Below are 19,786 nucleotides of genomic sequence, written 5' to 3'. Positions count from 1 at the left end.
ATAAAAGCTTAAAAAAAATGCATATGAATTTGATTAACTAAAATAGACTTGTTCTTTTGAGGCCTCATAATGATGTTGCGCCGTGGGCCTCCAAAAGTATAAATGTGGCCCTGCCTGCCTGTGACCTCGAGTTTTCGTGAGCTAGCCCATTACAGGTTGCAGCTGTTCAATGAAAATTCTTCCGCGTCTCCTTACATCTTTCTTCGTAAAAATATTTATCAACGAAAGGGAAATCAGGAATTTCTCAGCAACACAGCATGATTCACTGTTTCTTTACCTGAATATAACCGATTTCATTATCTTTCAACTGTCAAATTTGTACATTCCACAGTTCCAGGTTTTCGTTTGCTTAGAAATGAGCGTAGAGATGAAATACACAGTCGACGGCAGATGTCCGGCCGTATTAAACAGCTGCTGAAATCTTGCACAGCATATCAGCAGTCGAGGATTAATTCGACCAACAAACGCTATTCCGCTCGTTTCTCTATTGCGCTGTGAATAAATCGTATTCAATGAATTTAAAGATATTATTTGTTTTAGACTGCTGTCCAATTTGCATTATCAGCGACAAATTAATAAGAAATTTTGCAGTAGTCGAGAAATTTATATTTCGATAATAATTCATATCTCAATGGATCTGAGATTTTGTTCATAAAATATTCTATGTGTCTCTTCCTCTCTTTTTCTATTTTTTATACATTTTCTAGACAATATTGCGTGTTAAAATTACGCATATCAATATTTACCAAGGTTTTACGTTTTTATAAATGATTTAAAATTCGTAATTCGAATTTAAAAAATTGAAACGAGACTTTGAACGCCATTTCGGTTGTCGTCGCATATTCGAGAAACAAATGAATAACTGTTCGAAGTATAGTTTCATTCGCGCATATCTGAAATTAATTGATCCTGGTGTTAAAACAATAGTCAAAAGGAAAAACGGTGATGTCTCTTTGTCGTTGTCAGACTCGTCAGAATCTTTGGAAAACCGTGCGTATTTTTCCCGACAAGCAGCCCGAAGCAGCCGGCATAATGTAGAGCAGATGATGGCACTGTGCGCATGCATTGTGAGCGAGTTGCAGCCAATGGGCGCGCGCGTTACACGACCGGCTGTTGCGAAAAGCTCTGCAAGCCGCACGCGGATTGGCCGATCGGCCAGGCTGCGGGTCGCGTTGCACCAGCGAGCATAACGAACGTGAGCGTGGAGTGCAAAGGAGGATTTGAATGAACGTGGTCGCGAGCGTGGATACGTCGTAACCCCGCTTTCGCGTCTGTCGCCGGCGTTTTCGGTTTGCGCGTTCAACGTCACTGTCGCGTTTCGTCTCGCGCCGCACAATCTACGGTACGTGTGTGTCTATATTGTTAATTTCCGCGCGATATGGAAGTCGCGCAGAAGGTGCAGTACGACGCGTGTGATATGCAGAACGAAGAGCTGAGTTGGAGCTGTCGCAACAACAGCCCGGACTACGATGTCGTCGGTGTCCTGGACTCGTCCGTGGAGGACATCGGCTCGCCGCCCCCGCTGCAACCGCGTAAGCTGTTCAGCGCAATGGATTGCAACGATGATGAAAACGGCCAGCCAACAAACAATAACAAAATTCCGCCCTCTATCGCGAAAGGTTAGTATCCTTCCTCCACGCTACCATAGTGGCGTCTTTATTCCCCACGTGTGCAAAAACAACATGTTGGATGTGGCCTCTTTGTGTTTGTGAATTTAGTTTCTACGTAGATTTCGAGAAGATTTCGTTTTAGATTAAAAATTTTCGTAAATTTTTTTGCGTTTTCAACTATTGTACACATTTGCTTGCTGCTCGATATGTCCAAGGAAAGAGCCAAGAAACCTCGTGAGTGTATTGTGCCTGCTACGTAACTTGTATCTTGCCTGAACAAATTTAGCAAGAAACTTAACACATTTAATTTTACAATACATAAAAACATTTTATTCTATACGAGAGAGATTTTTTGGCATTGATCATCAGAATATTGTTTTTGATTTTTATTTGCCTTTTTTAATATTTTATATTAAAATTTCAACTTTAATTTTATGTAGATTTGGGTTAATCTTTGGAAATTTAATGTATTTGATTAAAATAATTAATTTTTATATTTATATATATTTTTTTAGATCTATATGATTTTTGAATTATTTTACTATATTACTTTTTTTAATGAAAAATTTGTTTGTAATAATATAGTTAATTTTCTCTTTCTGTCTGCAACTTCTTTTTTTTCTGTTATTTTATATCTGTGATTTCTATTATGAATATTTCAAGCTGATAACACTCATATAAATCTGTATTAAAGCATGGTGTAAAATAATTGATATTGATACAAATTGCCAATTTTTTTTGCATCGTGCTATCATGTAAAATTTGTTGTAAAAAAATCTGCAAGCTAATCTCTGAAATTACGATCGTGAATTAAATGATAATCTGTGATTACGATCGTTTTCAAATCAGTAACTAGATACACACAGCACACGTATCCAAAAGATGTCCAGGGCATTGATCATGTAATTTCTCCCTAGGAGTGGAAACGTGAAAAGTGAAAATTTCATGTGAATTCGAATAGAATTGTCCAATTCACATAAAAGTTTTCATTTTTCGGAAAAGTTTCGGGAAAAATTATATGATCGATGCTCAGAAGACATTCCAAAGATACCTTTGAGAGATACGATATCTTTGGGATGTCCTCTGAACATTTCGTACTAATAACACAACTAAAACTTGTATATAATATCTAATTATTGCATACAATTTTGTGCTTATATTACTTTCTGAAGAATATGAGAGGATAAGGATTATTAATATCTTATTTTTTTAGTTTAAAGTATTTTTCTCTTGCTTGTTTATTATTTTTATTATTATTTGTTTTAATCTTAATTAAATATATTAAATATTTTCTTTAACATGTGTTTGCCATGTGAGTTGCATGCATCCTAAACTGTTAAACTTTCTATTTTTCTATTTATTAATATCTTATTTTTTAGTTTAAAGCATTTTTCTCTTGCTTGTTTATTATTTTTATTATTATTTGTTTTAATCTTAATTAAATATATTAAATATTTTTTTTAACATGTGTTTGCCATGTGAGTTGCATGCATCCTAAACTGTTAAACTTTCTATTTCTATTGATATTTTTCTTCTTTTGACTTAAATTATACGATAATAACTTGTTAAAGCAAATATTTTTATTCTGTGGCGCATTTTTAACGTTACATATTTTTTTTATAACAATTTTTTTCAGTCTTAGAAAGCTATATGCTACTAGCAAAATTATTAGTCTTACAATATGGACGCATGCGATTCACACATTCACCTAAAATTGCTCCGGCAGGAAACGTGCTAAATATAATAATGGCATGTTCGACATACATATTCAAAAATATATTATTTATGTTATATATTAATAATTTTTATATTAATACATTCAAAATTTTTTTATTTTATTGCAAAGCATATTTATGCCAGTGATTATGAAAATAGTCTGTCATACATTTTTTTATTTACAGATATTTTAATTTTTACGTTTGGGTAAAGTAAAAGAAATTTTTTTATGATTTAAAAAAAGTCCAATACGTTTTCTTTTAATAAAAATTAAATTGATAAGTTCAATTTTCTTTCTTTTCGTTGTTTCAGACCACTTTCATAATTACTGGTACATTTATGATGATTACAAAACATTTATATTTGATAAATATTTATTTTGCAGCACCTACTCCATCCACGAAGGGCTCTTTTTCAAGCATTTTCAGTCGTTTTAGTAGTTGTTCTCAAAAAATTCCAACAGCATGCAGTCCACCCTACAAGAGCGTGAGAACCCTATGTCTACGTGATTCGCCTACTACACCAAAAACTTTAATACAGAAGAGTGTGCTGCAAACCCCGGTTCCTTCTAGATGTTCTTCTAGATTTTCTCTAGACAAACCTAGACCTTCTAAAATAAGTCCCAGTTACCAAAATAAGTCTGAGAAGCCTGTAGCAAACGTAAATCCATTTACACCTAATAGCATTTTAATGACAGCAAGAAAAAGATCCAGATCCAAACGTAGTCTTAATGGGTGAGTATTTTGAACTGCACGATTCATTCTCCATCTATTATTTGTCAGTTTTTATATTACATAGTGTCTAATATAGCAAAAATACAAATTCTTTATTACTAGCTGAGATTAAATTGAAGATTTTATTACTAAGCTATTTAATATTGAAAATTTTGAAGCATAATAGTGTGTTATAAAGAAAGATCTGCTTTGTAAAAATATTTTTAATAATTTTTATCTCCTGATAATTCTAATTTAAAAGTATGTATGTATATATATATATCTTTTTTTTTCTTAATAATAATAGAAGCAGTTGCTCACCGGACATGCAAATACCAAAGTTTGACTTCGTCGACTCCGAGGATTCCGATAACGAATACGAGCACGCGACGAAGCGCGTGGCATTACAGGATTCGAATATATTACGGTACCACAAAGAGTTTCACGAGGTGGAGTTAATCGGGACTGGCGAATTCGGCTCAGTGTTTAAATGCATCAATCGACTGGACGGGTGTACGTACGCCATCAAGAAGAGCATTAAGCCCGTGGCAGGCAGTATGAACGAGAAGAATGCGTTGAACGAGGTGCAGGCGCACGCTGTGCTGGGCAAGCACGAGCACGTGGTGCGTTACTATTCCGCGTGGGCGGAGGACAATCACATGATCATCCAAAATGAATACTGCAACGGCGGCAGTCTCGCGGACACAATCGTTGTGCTACAGAATCAGAAAAAGTACTTCACCGAGCCAGAAATGCGCCAGCTGCTGCTGCACGTAGCCGAGGGTTTGAACTACATACACAGCAAACAGTTGGTGCATATGGACATCAAGCCCGGCAACATCTTCATTTCCAAAGAGAAAAGGTTGCTCGCCATCAACTACGATTCTGCTGACGATGGTTTCGACGAAGAAGAGACTGTCGAGGAGGAGATCACCTACAAGATTGGTGACTTCGGCCATGTTACCACCATCAACAATCCGCAGGTGGAGGAGGGCGACTGCCGATACCTGCCGACGGAAATCCTGCGGGACGATTTCAGTCATCTGCCGAAAGCCGATATTTTCGCCCTAGGACTGACCGTTTACGAGGCGGGCGGTGGCGGACCCCTGCCGAAGAACGGACCTGCGTGGCATGACATTCGACTAGGAAATTTGCAAGAATTGTCGCACTGTAGTCGCGATCTTAACAGCTTGCTAAAGGTGCGACCTATAAAATTTTCAAGTTCTCTGAAACTTAAGTAATAAAGCAACCGCAGCTATATTATTTTCCGCTCGATTTATCGAACATCTCGTACAACAAACACACATTTGTTGCCGAGAAAATCTATTTCACTCCTGACGATATTCTTTTGTCGCATTTGCAGTTGATGATTCACCCCAACCCAGAAATGAGACCTTCGGCGATAGCTTTGATACAACACCGGGTCTTGTGCCCGCTCGGAAATAAGACCAAAGCGCAACTTCGAAGGGAACTGAACGCCGAGAAACTCAAGAATGAGATTTTGTCCAAACAACTCCACGATGCAGCGATGTATCTGAAGAATATTGCACCGAATGTCGCCCCTGGAGCCGAGGGTAACAATAGCAGTCGACTGTTACGACCGATAGCTATCAGGATGGCGTCATCCCGCGTTATAGGCAAAAAGGTCAATCGTAGTAATAGCACTACAAATTTTTGAATCTTCCTTGAGTTTATGACAGAGCAAAACGGTAGGGTTGAAAGGTGAAATTAGGGGAGCGATTGGTTTCCTACAACACCTTGCCATGTGATATCGTATCTAGTTTAAGTATGATTATCCCGACGATAGGACACTCATATGCCATACGCGCAGTTGTGGATAAACATTCTTCCTATGATGAGGGTAATGCGTTAACGATTGTTTATGATATAGCTGTAGACGATGTTTATCTTAATACTTAATACTATCATACCGGTCGTGCATCTTTTTTGATTGTCGAGAAGAAAATCGTTAGTATACCAGACTATAGCAAGTAAATTTGCAGTATTAGAAAACTCTGAGGAAGCAAGGTCGTGTAATTCGCGAAATTTCCGACATGTGACAATATAATCTGAAAATAGAGTCGATTGCTAGAAAGTTGCTTTTGGATCATCGCAAGATGGGATGAAACTGCATTATAGCAGGCTAATTTTGTGCAGTAAGAAAGGTTTTGAGACCAACTTAATGTCCATTCCTCTTGTTTCAACGTTGATAGGATTTCTCTTATTTATCCATTTCTTTTCTTATGTACTGGACTCTAAAACTTCTCTTATTCTGATGCAAAGTTTCAATTAATGCAATTTTATTCTATCTCGGTGTGCAGTGCATGCGGAGTAATAAGAAAGAATGATCTGGAAACATTGCATGTAAATTAATTGAAATATCTATTACAACCTTGAACGCACAAAATTTACTTTTAAGATTCAGAAAACTTTCAATTTTCAGGGATTGCAAAGTTTATAATTATCTTAACATTTGAATATTTTTCTTTTATACCTTATGAACAACGCTTTTTTTTTTTGTAAACATGACAATGCACGACTGAACAAATGTTCTAATTGCATTAATAACAACAAAAATTGTTCTTATACACTTTTAATCATTTTTCGTTTTCTTTTTCTTTTTTCGTTTGTCGATTGTAATGCTTCCTTTACAATCTAAGCAACATTTACACGGACTATTTTGTACTGAAAGCAAGTTTAACTTGTACGAAAATAATAAGTACGATTTCCGACCATACGTATGCCTGTCGATATTATTGACTTTTTATTTCACAGTATTGCCAAAAAAAAAACAAAAAAAAATAATGGGAACGTAATTACCTTTGCCTTTAAGATGTAACTTAAGAGTAGCTATAACGCGAAATCTCAGGTTGACGAATATATTTTTCTATTACATTTTACACAATACGCTGTTAATTACGTAGCTAATCACTAGTGCCTTTTTTTATTATCCATTATTTGTAAAGCTAACAAAACTAAAGCTAATCTCGCATTGCAGCATCATGCAAATTATATTGATAATTTATAATTAATAATTTTCTATTTCGGTTTCTGATTAATCAATTATTAAGGCCACATAATGTTTAAACTACTTTCTGCTACTTTCCGCTCACAATTCAAAGTCAACGTTCCTCGTTATTTTTATGTATATTCCAAAAAATGAAACGCGTGATCGTTAAATTATTTTAATCTACCGAAGACTGTAAAATAACTTTATCAAATGATTTTGTCCACACCCGATAACTAATCCTCAAAAGAGTACTATTTAATTTTGCAAAACCGAGTGAAACAACTGAAATGGTATTTATTTCACAGAAATGGTATTTATTTGCCAGTTAAATTTTCTTATCATTAATGACAACGCTACGCTGAAATTGAACGTCATGCTTGCGAAATGTATCACTGATAAAATTAATAGTTCTCGCAGCTTTTATATTTTCTACATTTATATTTTGTGCCATTAACTCACGCACCGTCATAATCGAAGTCTTTATTCTCACGGCAGGAACAATTTGCAAATAACAGATATATCACAATGGAGATTCGTGCTTCTTACGATGACACGTGTTAAAACTCATTTTGCAAGATTTGATGATTTCTCGAAGATGTTACAGTTTATCGATCTTCCATAATTTTAAACTTCATTTTGTCAATTTGCTATGTTGTAAGGCATGTTAAAATATCATTACTTCGAATTTTTGATACAAACAAGGGGAGCTCATGAAATTTTCATCTTTTGCAAGCATGAAGGATTGAAAACATGTTATTAAGTGAGAGAGAGAGAGAGAGAGAGAGAGAGAGAGAGAAAGAAAGAAAGAAAGAGAGTGTGTGTGTTTCTTAAGAATAGTATTTCGAGAAGAAACGTTTATGGAGCATGACTTGTCGTTAAGCGTTAGGTCGACGCATGAACTGTAGGATTGTAACTGTAGTGTGGTAGAATTTAAGATCAACGGTTCCATGTATCATTTCCTCGCATGTTCCTTGCATGAACAATTGATCGTTTGTACCATTTGTCACAGTTTTAAAACGTTCTAAAACTATACAAATTAACACGATTAATATGTAATTAATTAATTTATAAAGGAATCGGTTCGTCTACTAACTTGCGTATTAATTGATCGATTAAAATAATATATAATACAAGTTAACACAATTTCTTGCATGTACCTCGTGCTCACAAAAGAAATATTGAAGCGTGTCTCATGAGCTCAACTTTGTAACACCTTTTGGTCTTATTGTTTATTCTAATGAACGTAGCATGCGAGTCAATCTATGCTTTGTATATTGCTGGTTATAATAGATCTGACGTATTCTACGTATTTTTATTGTACGGTGTCCACGGCTAGTTTGTGATACAAACTACATCTTTTTTTTTTTTTCTTTTATGTCGACGATGTGACAAGATTCGCTAGATCTTGCAGCTCGGTTATCGAGTGTTATGATACGTACGAAAGAAATCCAATCGCATTTTAGACACCCGTGCAGTGTGTCTAGTCTTAAGACGTGTATAAAAAATACAGCGTTATGTAAAAAAATATGTGAATATCTTACTTAGGGGAGGAGAGTAAAATCATTCTGCTCCTGATACACTTATTTCAAAAAGTTTGCATCCTCCTTTTATCAAGGTATTCACATTTTATTAAACTTATTATTATTATTATCTATTATTATTAATTATTATTATTAGAATAATATTATTATGAAAGATAATGAACACGACTACTTCCGATTCTTAAAATTTTCATCATGTAATCGCGAACAAATGCTCACGAAAAAAAATGCTGCTTTGCACAAGGCTTACAGAGTATTTTAATTAGAATATTTTCGGTAAACGTTGATAAACATATTGCTACCTGCGTGTATCAGTTACAGCGTTTGTAGGAATTTGTATAAAAGTCTAAGTTTTTTTTAGCGTGATTCATTTAATTCCAATGAATATAATATCACATACTGTGATTGAAAAAAAAAAATTGTTAATGTTGTATGGTTTGCATCTTTCGTTCGTCGTTGAATTTGCCCATACCGATCTTGAGATAAGTTATTTTAAAATTGAGTAAGAAGGTACAAAAAGATGTTAATGCTGCATGATGGGCGGTGTAGACGTATATGTAAATATACGTTAACGATATCACAGAAAAGACAGGAAATCAAATTTCTCGTATGAAATTTTTGTAACGGCGCACAAAATCATTGGAGAGGAATTTTAAAATAAAGTTATACTTTTTCCAGGTGAAACAGATGTTCTATTTGTACCACACACATATGAATATCGTAAGAATACAATAATGTAAGAAATTTGACTAAAGAATTTATTGTGTTTTTTGAAGACTACATATATATTATCAGGAGAATGATTATAGATAAAACTAATTGTTTAAATAAAATTCATCAGCATAATTTTATTTATTTGATTAATAAAAATATTGTATCATAAAACATAAAATTTTTTATAATTTTATCAATTAATAATTTAGAAAGAATTATATTAAAATATTTATATCATATATTGAATTCTCTCTCTAGAGAAAGAGGTTATGTTCTTGTTTGAACGTATTCGGAAATTCTGTCTGAAGATGAGAGAGAGGATTTTGGCTCGTATTTGTGACGATTTGTGATAAATACTGATTTGTTCTCTCAGTGCAGTTTTGTTAACATCAAACACGACAGAAACGGAAAATTAGATAAAGAATAATAATTTAATTCTGCAAACCGTGTATTACAATCTCCAACTAATCATAACCTTCAATGTCGTAAATAAACTCTGCATGTTATTAAAGTTACAATAGTTCTTTTGTAATAATTTCATGAAAAATCTTTCTTAGATTCACTATAGTTTTTATGAAAATGTTCTCACGTTTTATCAAATAGATAGTAATACAATTATGTAATAGTGCATGTAATAATAGCAGTTTAATAAATAATAAACATTTGTGCATAAAAAATATTCTATTATTCGATAAGCACCGTTTCAATTCCTTAAAAGTATTACAAAAAGTACTTTTCATTTTACAAATAAGTAACAGTTTCTTCCTGGCTCGTTCTCATTTGCTTTCAGATATTGAATAATATGCTTTTATATAGCATGATGACGGATGATAGTGATAATTACATATGTATAAGGCACCAAAGTTGAGGCTTGTGCTTTAAAATTAATTGTTATAATAAATATGTTTTTAAAGAAATCTCTTTTTTTGCTATAGCAAATATTTTTCTATTTTCTAGTACTGATTCTTTTCTGTGATAAAATTCAAAAAATCAAATGTACTCAAATTACAATACTAATAATTTATATAGGACACATTTGCAGTGATTTTCTTGCACCAAGATGTTAGAATTAAAATTTTTTCGTATAACAAATTTCTATATTTCTTATTTCCTCAAAAATATTTTTAATATTTAGTTATATAAGTTTCATTAACTTGCAATGATGGAGAATCAAATTACTCGATGAGTTTACATCACTAAGATGATAGATAACACATGGATGAATTTATGCTACTTGTACTGATATTTTGAAGTTGAAAAATTAAAGTTTGGTTTGTCTTTGCTCTTTTCACTGGCAGTTTTATTAGCAATTTCTATGCAGCCTGAACATTTAGCTTTCACGCATGTTTCTTTAGGTAAGACATCAAGAATTATTTTTTAACTTGTATATATATATATATATGTATACTATATTTTATATATACAAATAATTTTTTCACTTCAAAATGCTACGTGATACAAAAAAATATTACATGAATTTTTTCTTATTTAGGTATGATTCAGAATAATTGAAAATGTGTATAAAATTCATTCCAATTAATGCACAACCCAGAAAAAAAACTAATCTTCTCTATCGATATAAATATGTCTTATTAATGCTTGCATGCATGGTGCTTGCATCTATTCAACCGCATATTGGTGGAACAAATGGTATGTAATTCTTCAAATATTTTAATTTAATTTAATAATTAATAATAATACGTGCATATCTTATTCGTGTTGATTACAAGTGTACTATTTTACTACTTTCTTGTCACAGGTTTAATCAACGGTAACTTTATTATTCGCTATTTTGCTGTGCCTTTAACATATTTGGAAGCTGGATTATTATGCGACCCTAAATCGCTGTATTCAACATTAAGAGATGGCTATCTCTTGTCATTCGTCATGACTTTCATATACATTTTAATGCCCTTTTTAGCACGAATTGGAACGTATTTATTGACCTATGCGAAAGTTAATATATGGTTATTGAAAGGCATAGAAGTAAGTATTTCTAATTATTGATTAATTTTTTGTTCTAATAGATTAAATAGATATGCTAAATTTGACTGCACATAGCTGCAAATAACATGACAATTCTTTTTTTAGGTATTGTACTGCATGCCACCACCATTTAGTACGGGACTTGCTTTGTGTCGTCTGGCACAAGCCGATTTGCCTACAAGTGTAATTACCACTTTGGTGTCCCACTTTGGAGGATTATTTTTATCTCCCCTTTTACTGTATCTTATGGTAAGCTCTTTTTTACAAAAGTAATATAATTACAACATCAAAATGAAAGGCTTCCGGAAAGTGAAAAAATTGTAACTTTTCTGTAATGATTATGGACATCTATCTTACCACATTTATATATTATTTCAACCTTATAATCTTAGCAATAAATTTAAGGGTTTAGTTTGTTTCTAGAAAAAGTTATAAATAATTTCTCTATAATAGTTAGGAACGTCCACTCCACCGCTGGTTGGGATTAATCTCAGAGAGACTGTATACAGCACACTTATCCCACTGGCTGTGGGTATCATGCTACGCCTATACGTACTGAAAGACAAATACTTGAGTCTCAATACAGAATGGTTTTCTCCAACGTTATTGCTCGCAATAGCGTATCACTGGTTTTGCGACGCTGTTTTGGCGGATGCTTCATCGTTACAAGCAGTCGATATACTATTCTGCGTACTTATTGGTAAATTATTTATTCCGATTTGATTCTCCCATTCTTGAAGGACCCTTTCGTCCTGTATGTTCAGCTATGCTCATCTTTTCCAGCATGCGTCGGCCAGCTCTTGCTCAGCAGTTTATGTTGGATCTTGTGCTCTCAATGGCTGCCGCGGAATATTCTGTTAGCTGCATTATTCACCAGCACCCACAAATCTGTTGGTCTCGGCGGCTGGATCTTGCGAGGCGCGTATCACGGCTCGGCTTACGGACCAGCAGTAAATTTACCATTGACGATATTACCTGTTGCACAATTATTGTTAGGTAGTTTGTTAGCCAGCTGGCTAGCTCCGTAAGAAATTTGGAATTACTTTATGTTGTATACAAAATATCTTGGTTTTTAAAAAGATGTCAGTTTATCTTCCAAGTTTGCCATTTATAAAATAAAGTGTAACAAGTAACATTTTCGCACTGTTTTGTGCACTAGTCAATTTAATAATCTTAACTAGAGTAAAACTAGAGTAATGTAAAACTTTAGTAAATTTAAAATAGGATTTTAGAATTTGACGACCAATTTTGCATGGAGATACGTTAGTTAATTACATTCAATTACATTCAACACATTTTGAAATCTTGAAGCCTGGAAAATGGTGAATTTAAATAGATAAATTATTAAAAGATTTATGCTGTAATATGTATGTTATATAACTATTACATATACATAATATATGCTATTTATGAATATATTAGAAAAAAAATGTTGATTAATAGGGGATATATATTAATAATATAAAACAGGAAGTTTTTTTTTACCTTTTTTATATAATGTAATGAAAACTTGGATAAAATGTTTCATATGTTCATGTGTTTTATAACATTGTAATTCCAGTTGTAAATTGTAGACACAATTGGTTCAATAGAGATCAAAATCAAGACTTACAACACAAATATTAATGACTACGTATATTTCATAATTACACAAAATAAATTTTTAACACTTTGAGAAAATTACATGTCATGTGTATACTCATGTATATTCTATACGCATTCTATGCATATGTATATTAAAAATGAAGAAGGCTTTCAACAAGCAAAAAAAGAAGACGACAATCCCACTGCTTCTTTCTGCTGACCACTCGTTTACGCTTACATGGGAAGACGCTGTCCAGTTTGTATAGAGTTCAGTGAAGTCCGTAAGTAACCACCTAGTGACTCAATGTGAAACGGTTTCAGGAAAATCACAGAAATTCATTACCGTCGAATCACCTTAAGGTTTGTTCGCGTCGCGTGTCCCAACATGCTCCAACACGCTTCAATCTATAGTATATGTAATGTGACGGGCACGTTGGGACATGCGACGCGAACAAACTTTTACATTCTTACATCGTGGCTTTCACGATTTTTCGGGAAAATCGAATGTTTGGTTCAGGTATACGTGTCGTCGGTTACAGGTATTTTCCCCATGTTTCCACAGAGGTTATGAGCGGGACCGGATTACGATTCTGAACCCACGGCGGCAGCAGTTGTTTCCGTAAGAGTTTTTCGGTAGCGGTACAGTTCTAGCTACGCGTGACTGTTACGTGCTTCTAACAGCGACTGATTTCAGAATGGCGACTGTCTTTACTTAGGAAGTACTTATTCTCACTCGTGAAACTCGTGCGATTAACGTGCATCCGTGTTCTGTCTGTGTGCCCGTGTCGCGTACTCCGTTGAAGATGATTATCGAAAATCCGGAGCAATTCAAGGCGTGGCTGACTGCCGTCCTGGAACCGCTGTAAGTAGGCCAGCTTGGACTCGAGGTGTGCTTTTATAACGCGTATGTGTGTACGCGTTTGATATTGTAAATGGCCGTACATGTGGTGAAACCCGCTCGCCGCGTGTGGTATGCTATTTATTTGGGGTGTTACCGATTATCACCCCCTGCCTGTGTATGCGACCGGGCAAAGCACTGTTTGACGTGATATGCCCTTTCACATCCTGTCTCTGTCAGCTACATGACACTGTTACAATTGCCTGTAAATCTAGATTGACTATCTGTGCATCTTTATTTATTTGTCAATTAAAAAGTAGGCATGTAAACAATAAGTTTGGGGATTGGAAGGTATTGTTCCTCTGTGTGTGTTCTTGTAATATGTAGTATGTAAAACAGCAAATGCGTATCACGCTATTAAGTTGCATAAATAAAAAATTTCAATATTTTTGTTTTTAATGACTGTAGCTTATTATGTTCGGTATTGATTCAGATAATTGAAAGATAGTTTTATCAAATACTAATATCTGTTACACAGATAATAGATATTTTGAAAGTTTATTTTAATATTTAATTTTAATATTTATTTTAAATTGACTTTATATATGTGTAAATGCATATTGTTTATTGTCATTGACATTCAGTTTACCTTGCAGAATAAGTCAAGGATGATATAGACAGAAATAATATGTAGAATTTATGTTTTGTTTTTGAAAATAACTTAATCAAGCATCTATTTTTTCTTGTTAGATATTGCTTTGGTCAAAAATTCTAAAATTATATGTGTTAAATTTTATTTTTATTACTGTGCAGTAGACAAATGATAAGTGAAACATTATATGATGTGATAATGCACAAAACATTTTTTTATTAGAATTTTTTGTAATTTAAATATTTTAATAGAAAATTGTATAATAGTAAAATTGAAGATTATATAAAATTGTTAAGAAAGTTAGTGAACAAATTTTTATTAAAAAGAAAATGAGCAAATGTAAAGATTTCATCAATTTTAGAATTATGAATATGAATTATTCTACATGAATATTATGATTTTTTTTGCTTTACTTTCATGTAATAAGCGCTTAAAAATTAATCAATTAATTTTTTTTATTAGATGCGATGCAGATCCTGCTGCCCTGGCTAAATATGTCTATGCATTGGTTAAGAAAGACAAGACTTTGGAAGAATTACGTGTTGGCATGGTCGAGCAATTGGATGTATTCTTGCAACAAGGTTTGTTTGTGCAAAATTTCACTGTTGATATAAATAAAAAATTTGATTATCTCTATTCTATATGTTGAACATTCATTGCTGCTTTCAGAAACCAAAAGCTTCGTGGAATTGCTGTTTAAAACGTTGGAAACTCAAGAGTACATACTCCCACCACCTAAAAGTAACCCAGACGGTGGTGGGACGCCGCCCGGTATAAATCCACCAGCACCAGTAGTACCATCAGCGACGGAAAAATTAATAGATACAACAATTTCGCTAGTACCTATGATTACAAATCCTCCTCCTCCACTTCAAATCAATGGATCTGCGCCAGCTGTGGTTAGTAAACGCGAGACTAGAAAATCTGATTCGGACAAGGACAAAGAGAAAGAAAAACGTTCTCGAAGCAGGTATGGTAATTTTATATTTTTAAAAAAGTAAAAAAAAAGCACAGTATAACGTTTATAACTAGAGAAGCTTGTGAAAATTAAAAATTTGTGGTTTTTTAATTTTTCATAAAAAAAAATATTTTGAATTTTAATTTTATTCTGTGGTATGGAAAATGCAGGAGTGGTCGAATGAGATCAAGGACACGATCGCGATCACGGTCCTGGGAAAGAGATAGGCGTAGATCCAGGAGTAGAGAACACCTTCGGCGCGACAGAGAAAGAGACAGAAGTCGGCCATGGAGAAATGAATCTCCGCCTATTAGTACTAGGCGACATGATCGCAGGTACGTTTGCATTTGAAACATAATATTTAATGATGTTTAATGAAAATTTAATTTTATTACAAAGTGCTCATAATAAATTATATTTATTTTAGCTTTGAAATTCTTTTTGAAAGATATAGTTTTTTTTTTTTCATTTTTTTAAGATATTCACGGACAATCCTCTTTTCTAAACATGCTTTACTGTACATTCTTCATTTTCAGGCGTTCTAGAAGCCGTAGTACATCACCAATACGATCTAGGATACGTGATGGTCCAGACAATCGCGACCATCGAGCAAGGTTCAGGAATCGATCCCCGACTCCGCTGCGATCTCGATCGCGTTCAAGATCAATTGAGCGTAAAAAGATTGATCGTTTCGAGAGAATGGAGATGGATAGAACGGACCGAATCGAAGGAAGTCCTGGTGGTGGCACACCGACTCAAGATAGTAATCATGGGGATGTGGACATGAGGCTGTCTACGACTAGTCAATCAATACAAAGCGTTGTCGCTGTTGCGAGTAGTATTCCAAATAATCAGACGAGCTCTTTTCCACAACAAGCGAAGAGACGCTGCAGAGATTTCGACGGTGTGTATCTCGACAAAACTGTCGCGTTTGAAACAAGTTTATTTCTTTTTCAAATAGTTGAATGTGAAAATAATTATTCGTAAATTCGCGAGAAAGAAGCGGTGTCCAATTTTGCTTAGACAAACGGTATTCAAGTTTATCTGTCATTGTACGTATGTTTGCAGAAAAGGGATATTGCATGAGGGGAGATCTTTGCCCTTATGATCACGGTACGGATCCGGTTGTGTTAGAGGATGTGGCTCTGAGTCGAGTTCTGAGCTTTGGACCGCATAGCGCCCAGGCTCCGGGAACAGTTCCAGTGGCCACAGTACCGGAACCACCGCAGGGTCCTAATGGCAATCCGCCACCGCCACACCTCCCTCTTGCCAGTTTACCACCACCACATTTAAGAAACCACCATTCTAATATGGGTATGTATTTCCGTGTGTCTTGACAATTTCTAATTCTCCCAGTTGTTCAATGTATCATTATCGTAAAGCAATAATAAAAGGATTAATTGTGTCTTATGCTGAGGCGGGGGGATAAAAATTCTGAAGTTCGATTAACTTTGAAATTTTGACCAAACCGCTAAAAACATAATTTGTAATTCTAATTTAAATTGAGATAAGAGTGCCTGATAAATTGAACAACGTAGAAAAGTTATATTACAACGTTGTATCTTATGACAAGTGCATTGATGTATAATGCATTAAGTATGTCAGATGCTTTTGCAGAATATAATCCGGATGCACCCAGCATGGAGCCGCGTATGGCGTGGGGAAGGCACCCGCAACCCGCGCCAGGAATCTACGGCAGGGGGCAGAGAGAATTAATCAGTGTGCCAGTTATCCCACACACAAACTCTTCGGAAATAACCCACACCCAAAGCAATCCGCTGAAGCGTAAACAAGCGTTTGACTTCAACCGTTTGGGACCGAAACAAAGAGTGGTACATAACCCGGCCAATTGCTCACTCGAACTGAAAAAGGTCCCGCGGAGCTTAAACAATATAACTCAGTTGAATAATCATTTTTCGAAGTTCGGTAAAATTGTAAATATTCAAGTTACTTTCGGCGGTGATCCTGAGGCGGCGTTGGTCACCTTCCAGCTACCAGCTGAAGCAAAGGCTGCTTACAGAAGCACGGAGGCTGTGTTGAATAATAGATTTATTAAAGTATTTTGGCACAATAATGTCAATACTAACGCGGCTGGCGGAGCTATTGAAAATGTACCGCCAGGTAAGACGAGAGATTGCATACTCATTATTTCACAATAAATATAAACATCGCAAAGGCAATGTACGTAATATCAAATTTCTTTTATATTCAGGATGCCGTCCTTCTGTGAAAGAAAGACTAGGCGCCGCTGTAACACTACCGGCTAAGGTTGAGGATAACGAATACGTTCCTACACGTCGTTCAACCGAGGAGCAAGTGTCGCAAACCTCAGTTCCGACTTCACCGAAAGCTGCCGTCGTTCCTACTCGAGAAGACAAAGTTCTCGCGATAAAGAAGACACAGGAGATACTAGCGGCTAAGGAAACGCTGAAGAAGAAACAGGAGGAGAAGCGCAAGGAGGCGATAAAGCTGACCGCGGATTTGCGCAAGAGGAAACAGGAACTACTGGACAAGCATCTGATCGAATTGCGCGTCTTAATCGACAAGGCCGAGAAGAATCCGGAGCAGAAGGACTCGATCATGCAAACGATAAAGGCAATGCAGCAGTCGATCGACAATTTGCGCAAGGATTTGGCCGCGAACGGTCAGATCGGCGGTAACAAGTCACAGGTAAAATCTAGAGAGCAAACGCAGAAGGAGATATTGGACGCCGAGTTAGATTTAATGACCGCGCAGCAGGAGGGCCAGGACGCTGGCGAACTGCAGAAGAGATTGAACGAGCTCCGTGCCCAAGCGGCCGCGCTGGGTTTGAACACGAATTCCGGCGTCGGTAGAGGCACGAGAACCAATCGAGCCGCGCGCGCCACCCACGCGTTATCGTACAGGGGCCGTGGTAGAGGAAGCTTCGCTCATGTCTCCGTGGATCATCGGCCAACGAGTCTTCTAGTCTCTGGTTACGAAACCGAGGAGAAAACAGAGGTCCTAGCACATTTCCAAGTAAGATTTGTACATTTGCAGTGTTTTTCTTTCAACTCGGAATCGAAGATGCTTTTCTGTGAGAATGTCTGTTGTGTAAAATTTTGTGAAAAATTTATTTTATTTTGCATTTAATTCTTAGAAACAGTCAAAACTCGATGTGTAAAACTACTTTATTCTTTTCCGCTATCCAATATTTGCGTTAGTCTTTTAAGCGTGTAACTAGAGCTTATTATTGTTTATATTTTTAATTAATTGCATTTTAAGTGTGTGAATATATAATTAATGTTTCTAATTTCTCTTGTATTCTAGCAATTTGGTGAAATAATAAATCAAATAGTAGACGACGCAACTCCTTCGATCGTGATAAATTTCAAATCAAGAAAAGAAGCTGAGGTTGCTCTGGTGAAAGGACGCACATTTCAAGACAGACTGTTGTCAATAACTTGGGTGTCCGGTCATCATTTGCATCGCGGAGGTGCCGGTAGTAACTCAAGTGCAGCTGTACAACTGTCATCACGTTCTGAACAGGCTGCACCTGCGACAGACGAGGATATCGACTTGGAAGTAAGTATAGAATTCATAATTCCGATTCTCTTAATAATTTATGCAATTAAATTTAAATTTGGAAAAGTTGGTTAAGTTTCTTAAGCCATTTTGATTTGCACATTGCTCAGTCGAGTTAAAGATTGTTGGAAGACTTTTCAGCAATGGCTTTGATTTGGATTTTCGCAAATACGCGAGAAGACGGAAAAAATTTAACAGGAAAAATCTTCGTTTGTCTTACACGGGATCGATCTATCTTCGAAATTATATAAGATACAACATGGATGCCATTTTTTACATAGCAAAAGGTTTAGTTAATTGCGTGCGACAGTGATTATAAAAATAGCTTTTTTCCGTTGACCCTAATCGAGAAAATGTCAGCCTAAATGTGATTTGAATTTGCAGGGTGCGGCAGAGGCGTTGTTTTTAGAGGAGAACGAGGAGGAGGAAGATGAGGATGGTGAACCGCGCAGCTGGCGGCGATAGCAGCGTCAGTGTCAGCGTCAGCGTCTCTTGTGACAGGAGCTTGGTGTCAAACGTAACGACAGCGTTATTATTCGGGCCGATCGTAAACGACCCGGCACTTACGCCTACATTGCTGCACCGCCGTTTGATGCATCCATTGCCATGATGATTTTCACGAAGGAATACGTCGTGCTCATCAGCATTATCATGAGTGTTACACTATTTGTTAATATTATTGAATATACTACTCACCGGCGATGGTATAATGTACCATATTGAATGGCGCGATTAGACAGAAAGAAAAAAAAAAAACAAACCATGCAAATTTCCAACAAAAAATAACTATAACCAAAATTTATCCCATTATTTGTAGAATAAAATCGCTATGTTTTGTATGGGAAAAAAAAGAAACATCTTATTCTAACTTTTAAATCCTCTTCTTTTGTACGTAGAACTCTAGCATTGTTTTCTAGCTCT

At 35.4% G+C, this 19,786-nt stretch overlaps 3 protein-coding genes and 1 long non-coding RNA gene across 7 annotated transcripts; 3 read left to right on the top strand and 1 right to left on the bottom strand.

The window, feature by feature from the left end:
- Positions 1 to 1,219: 1,219 nt before the first annotated feature.
- LOC105671570 (wee1-like protein kinase) lies at positions 1,220 to 9,274 on the top strand. 2 transcript variants are annotated; one of them, XM_012365847.2, is made up of 4 exons: positions 1,220 to 1,619; positions 3,712 to 4,060; positions 4,347 to 5,238; positions 5,403 to 9,274. In XM_012365847.2, exons 1-4 carry the CDS (start codon positions 1,379 to 1,381, stop codon positions 5,715 to 5,717), a joined length of 1,797 nt encoding a protein of 598 aa, XP_012221270.1. In that variant the 5' UTR covers positions 1,220 to 1,378; the 3' UTR covers positions 5,718 to 9,274. The 2 variants fall into 2 exon arrangements, with proteins under 2 accessions (XP_012221270.1, XP_012221272.1); XM_012365849.2 differs by lacking the exon at positions 1,220 to 1,619 and adding an exon at positions 1,661 to 1,844.
- A 1,544-nt stretch (positions 9,275 to 10,818) lies between these two features.
- LOC105671567 (sodium/bile acid cotransporter 7-like) lies at positions 10,819 to 12,425 on the top strand. The gene is made up of 5 exons (XM_012365842.2): positions 10,819 to 10,954; positions 11,064 to 11,290; positions 11,396 to 11,539; positions 11,744 to 11,990; positions 12,074 to 12,425. The coding sequence occupies exons 1-5, from the start codon at positions 10,819 to 10,821 to the stop codon at positions 12,316 to 12,318; spliced, it is 999 nt and encodes a 332-aa protein (XP_012221265.1). The 3' UTR covers positions 12,319 to 12,425.
- On the bottom strand, positions 12,073 to 13,283 carry LOC136998756 (uncharacterized). Its single transcript, XR_010889292.1, has 2 exons — positions 12,776 to 13,283; positions 12,073 to 12,602 (listed from the first exon to the last, which is right to left on the bottom strand). It is a non-coding gene; the product is annotated as an uncharacterized lncRNA (long non-coding RNA).
- A 69-nt stretch (positions 13,284 to 13,352) lies between these two features.
- On the top strand, positions 13,353 to 19,741 carry swm (Zinc finger protein swm). Of its 3 annotated transcripts, XM_012365838.2 has the most exons (11): positions 13,353 to 13,493; positions 13,569 to 13,736; positions 14,827 to 14,945; positions 15,034 to 15,334; positions 15,493 to 15,657; positions 15,859 to 16,226; positions 16,391 to 16,636; positions 16,928 to 17,443; positions 17,535 to 18,319; positions 18,611 to 18,865; positions 19,250 to 19,741. In XM_012365838.2, the coding sequence occupies exons 2-11, from the start codon at positions 13,678 to 13,680 to the stop codon at positions 19,328 to 19,330; spliced, it is 2,895 nt and encodes a 964-aa protein (XP_012221261.1). In that variant the 5' UTR covers positions 13,353 to 13,493; positions 13,569 to 13,677; the 3' UTR covers positions 19,331 to 19,741. The 3 variants fall into 3 exon arrangements, with proteins under 3 accessions (XP_012221261.1, XP_012221263.1, XP_012221262.1); XM_012365840.2 differs by lacking the exon at positions 13,353 to 13,493 and having other exon boundaries at positions 13,524 to 13,736; positions 16,940 to 17,443; XM_012365839.2 differs by lacking the exon at positions 13,353 to 13,493 and having other exon boundaries at positions 13,524 to 13,736.
- Positions 19,742 to 19,786: the final 45 nt, after the last annotated feature.

This window comes from Linepithema humile, chromosome 3, assembly GCF_040581485.1.
Source record: "Linepithema humile isolate Giens D197 chromosome 3, Lhum_UNIL_v1.0, whole genome shotgun sequence".
Taxonomy (NCBI): Eukaryota; Metazoa; Arthropoda; class Insecta; order Hymenoptera; family Formicidae; genus Linepithema; species Linepithema humile.
This window is presented reverse-complemented; position numbering and strand designations above follow the sequence as displayed.

Coding starts and splice junctions, on each gene's coding strand:
- LOC105671570 (XM_012365847.2), top strand. CDS start 1,379: ATGGAAGTCGCGCAGAAGGTGCAGTACGACGCGTGTGATATGCAGAAC. Junction 4,061..4,346: donor TCCAAACGTAGTCTTAATGG/GTGAGTATTTTG, acceptor TAATAATAATAG/AAGCAGTTGCTCACCGGACA. Junction 5,239..5,402: donor ATCTTAACAGCTTGCTAAAG/GTGCGACCTATA, acceptor TCGCATTTGCAG/TTGATGATTCACCCCAACCC.
- LOC105671567 (XM_012365842.2), top strand. CDS start 10,819: ATGTGTATAAAATTCATTCCAATTAATGCACAACCCAGAAAAAAAACT. Junction 11,291..11,395: donor GGTTATTGAAAGGCATAGAA/GTAAGTATTTCT, acceptor TTCTTTTTTTAG/GTATTGTACTGCATGCCACC. Junction 11,540..11,743: donor CCCTTTTACTGTATCTTATG/GTAAGCTCTTTT, acceptor TCTCTATAATAG/TTAGGAACGTCCACTCCACC.
- swm (XM_012365838.2), top strand. CDS start 13,678: ATGATTATCGAAAATCCGGAGCAATTCAAGGCGTGGCTGACTGCCGTC. Junction 18,320..18,610: donor AGGTCCTAGCACATTTCCAA/GTAAGATTTGTA, acceptor CTTGTATTCTAG/CAATTTGGTGAAATAATAAA. Junction 18,866..19,249: donor ACGAGGATATCGACTTGGAA/GTAAGTATAGAA, acceptor TTGAATTTGCAG/GGTGCGGCAGAGGCGTTGTT.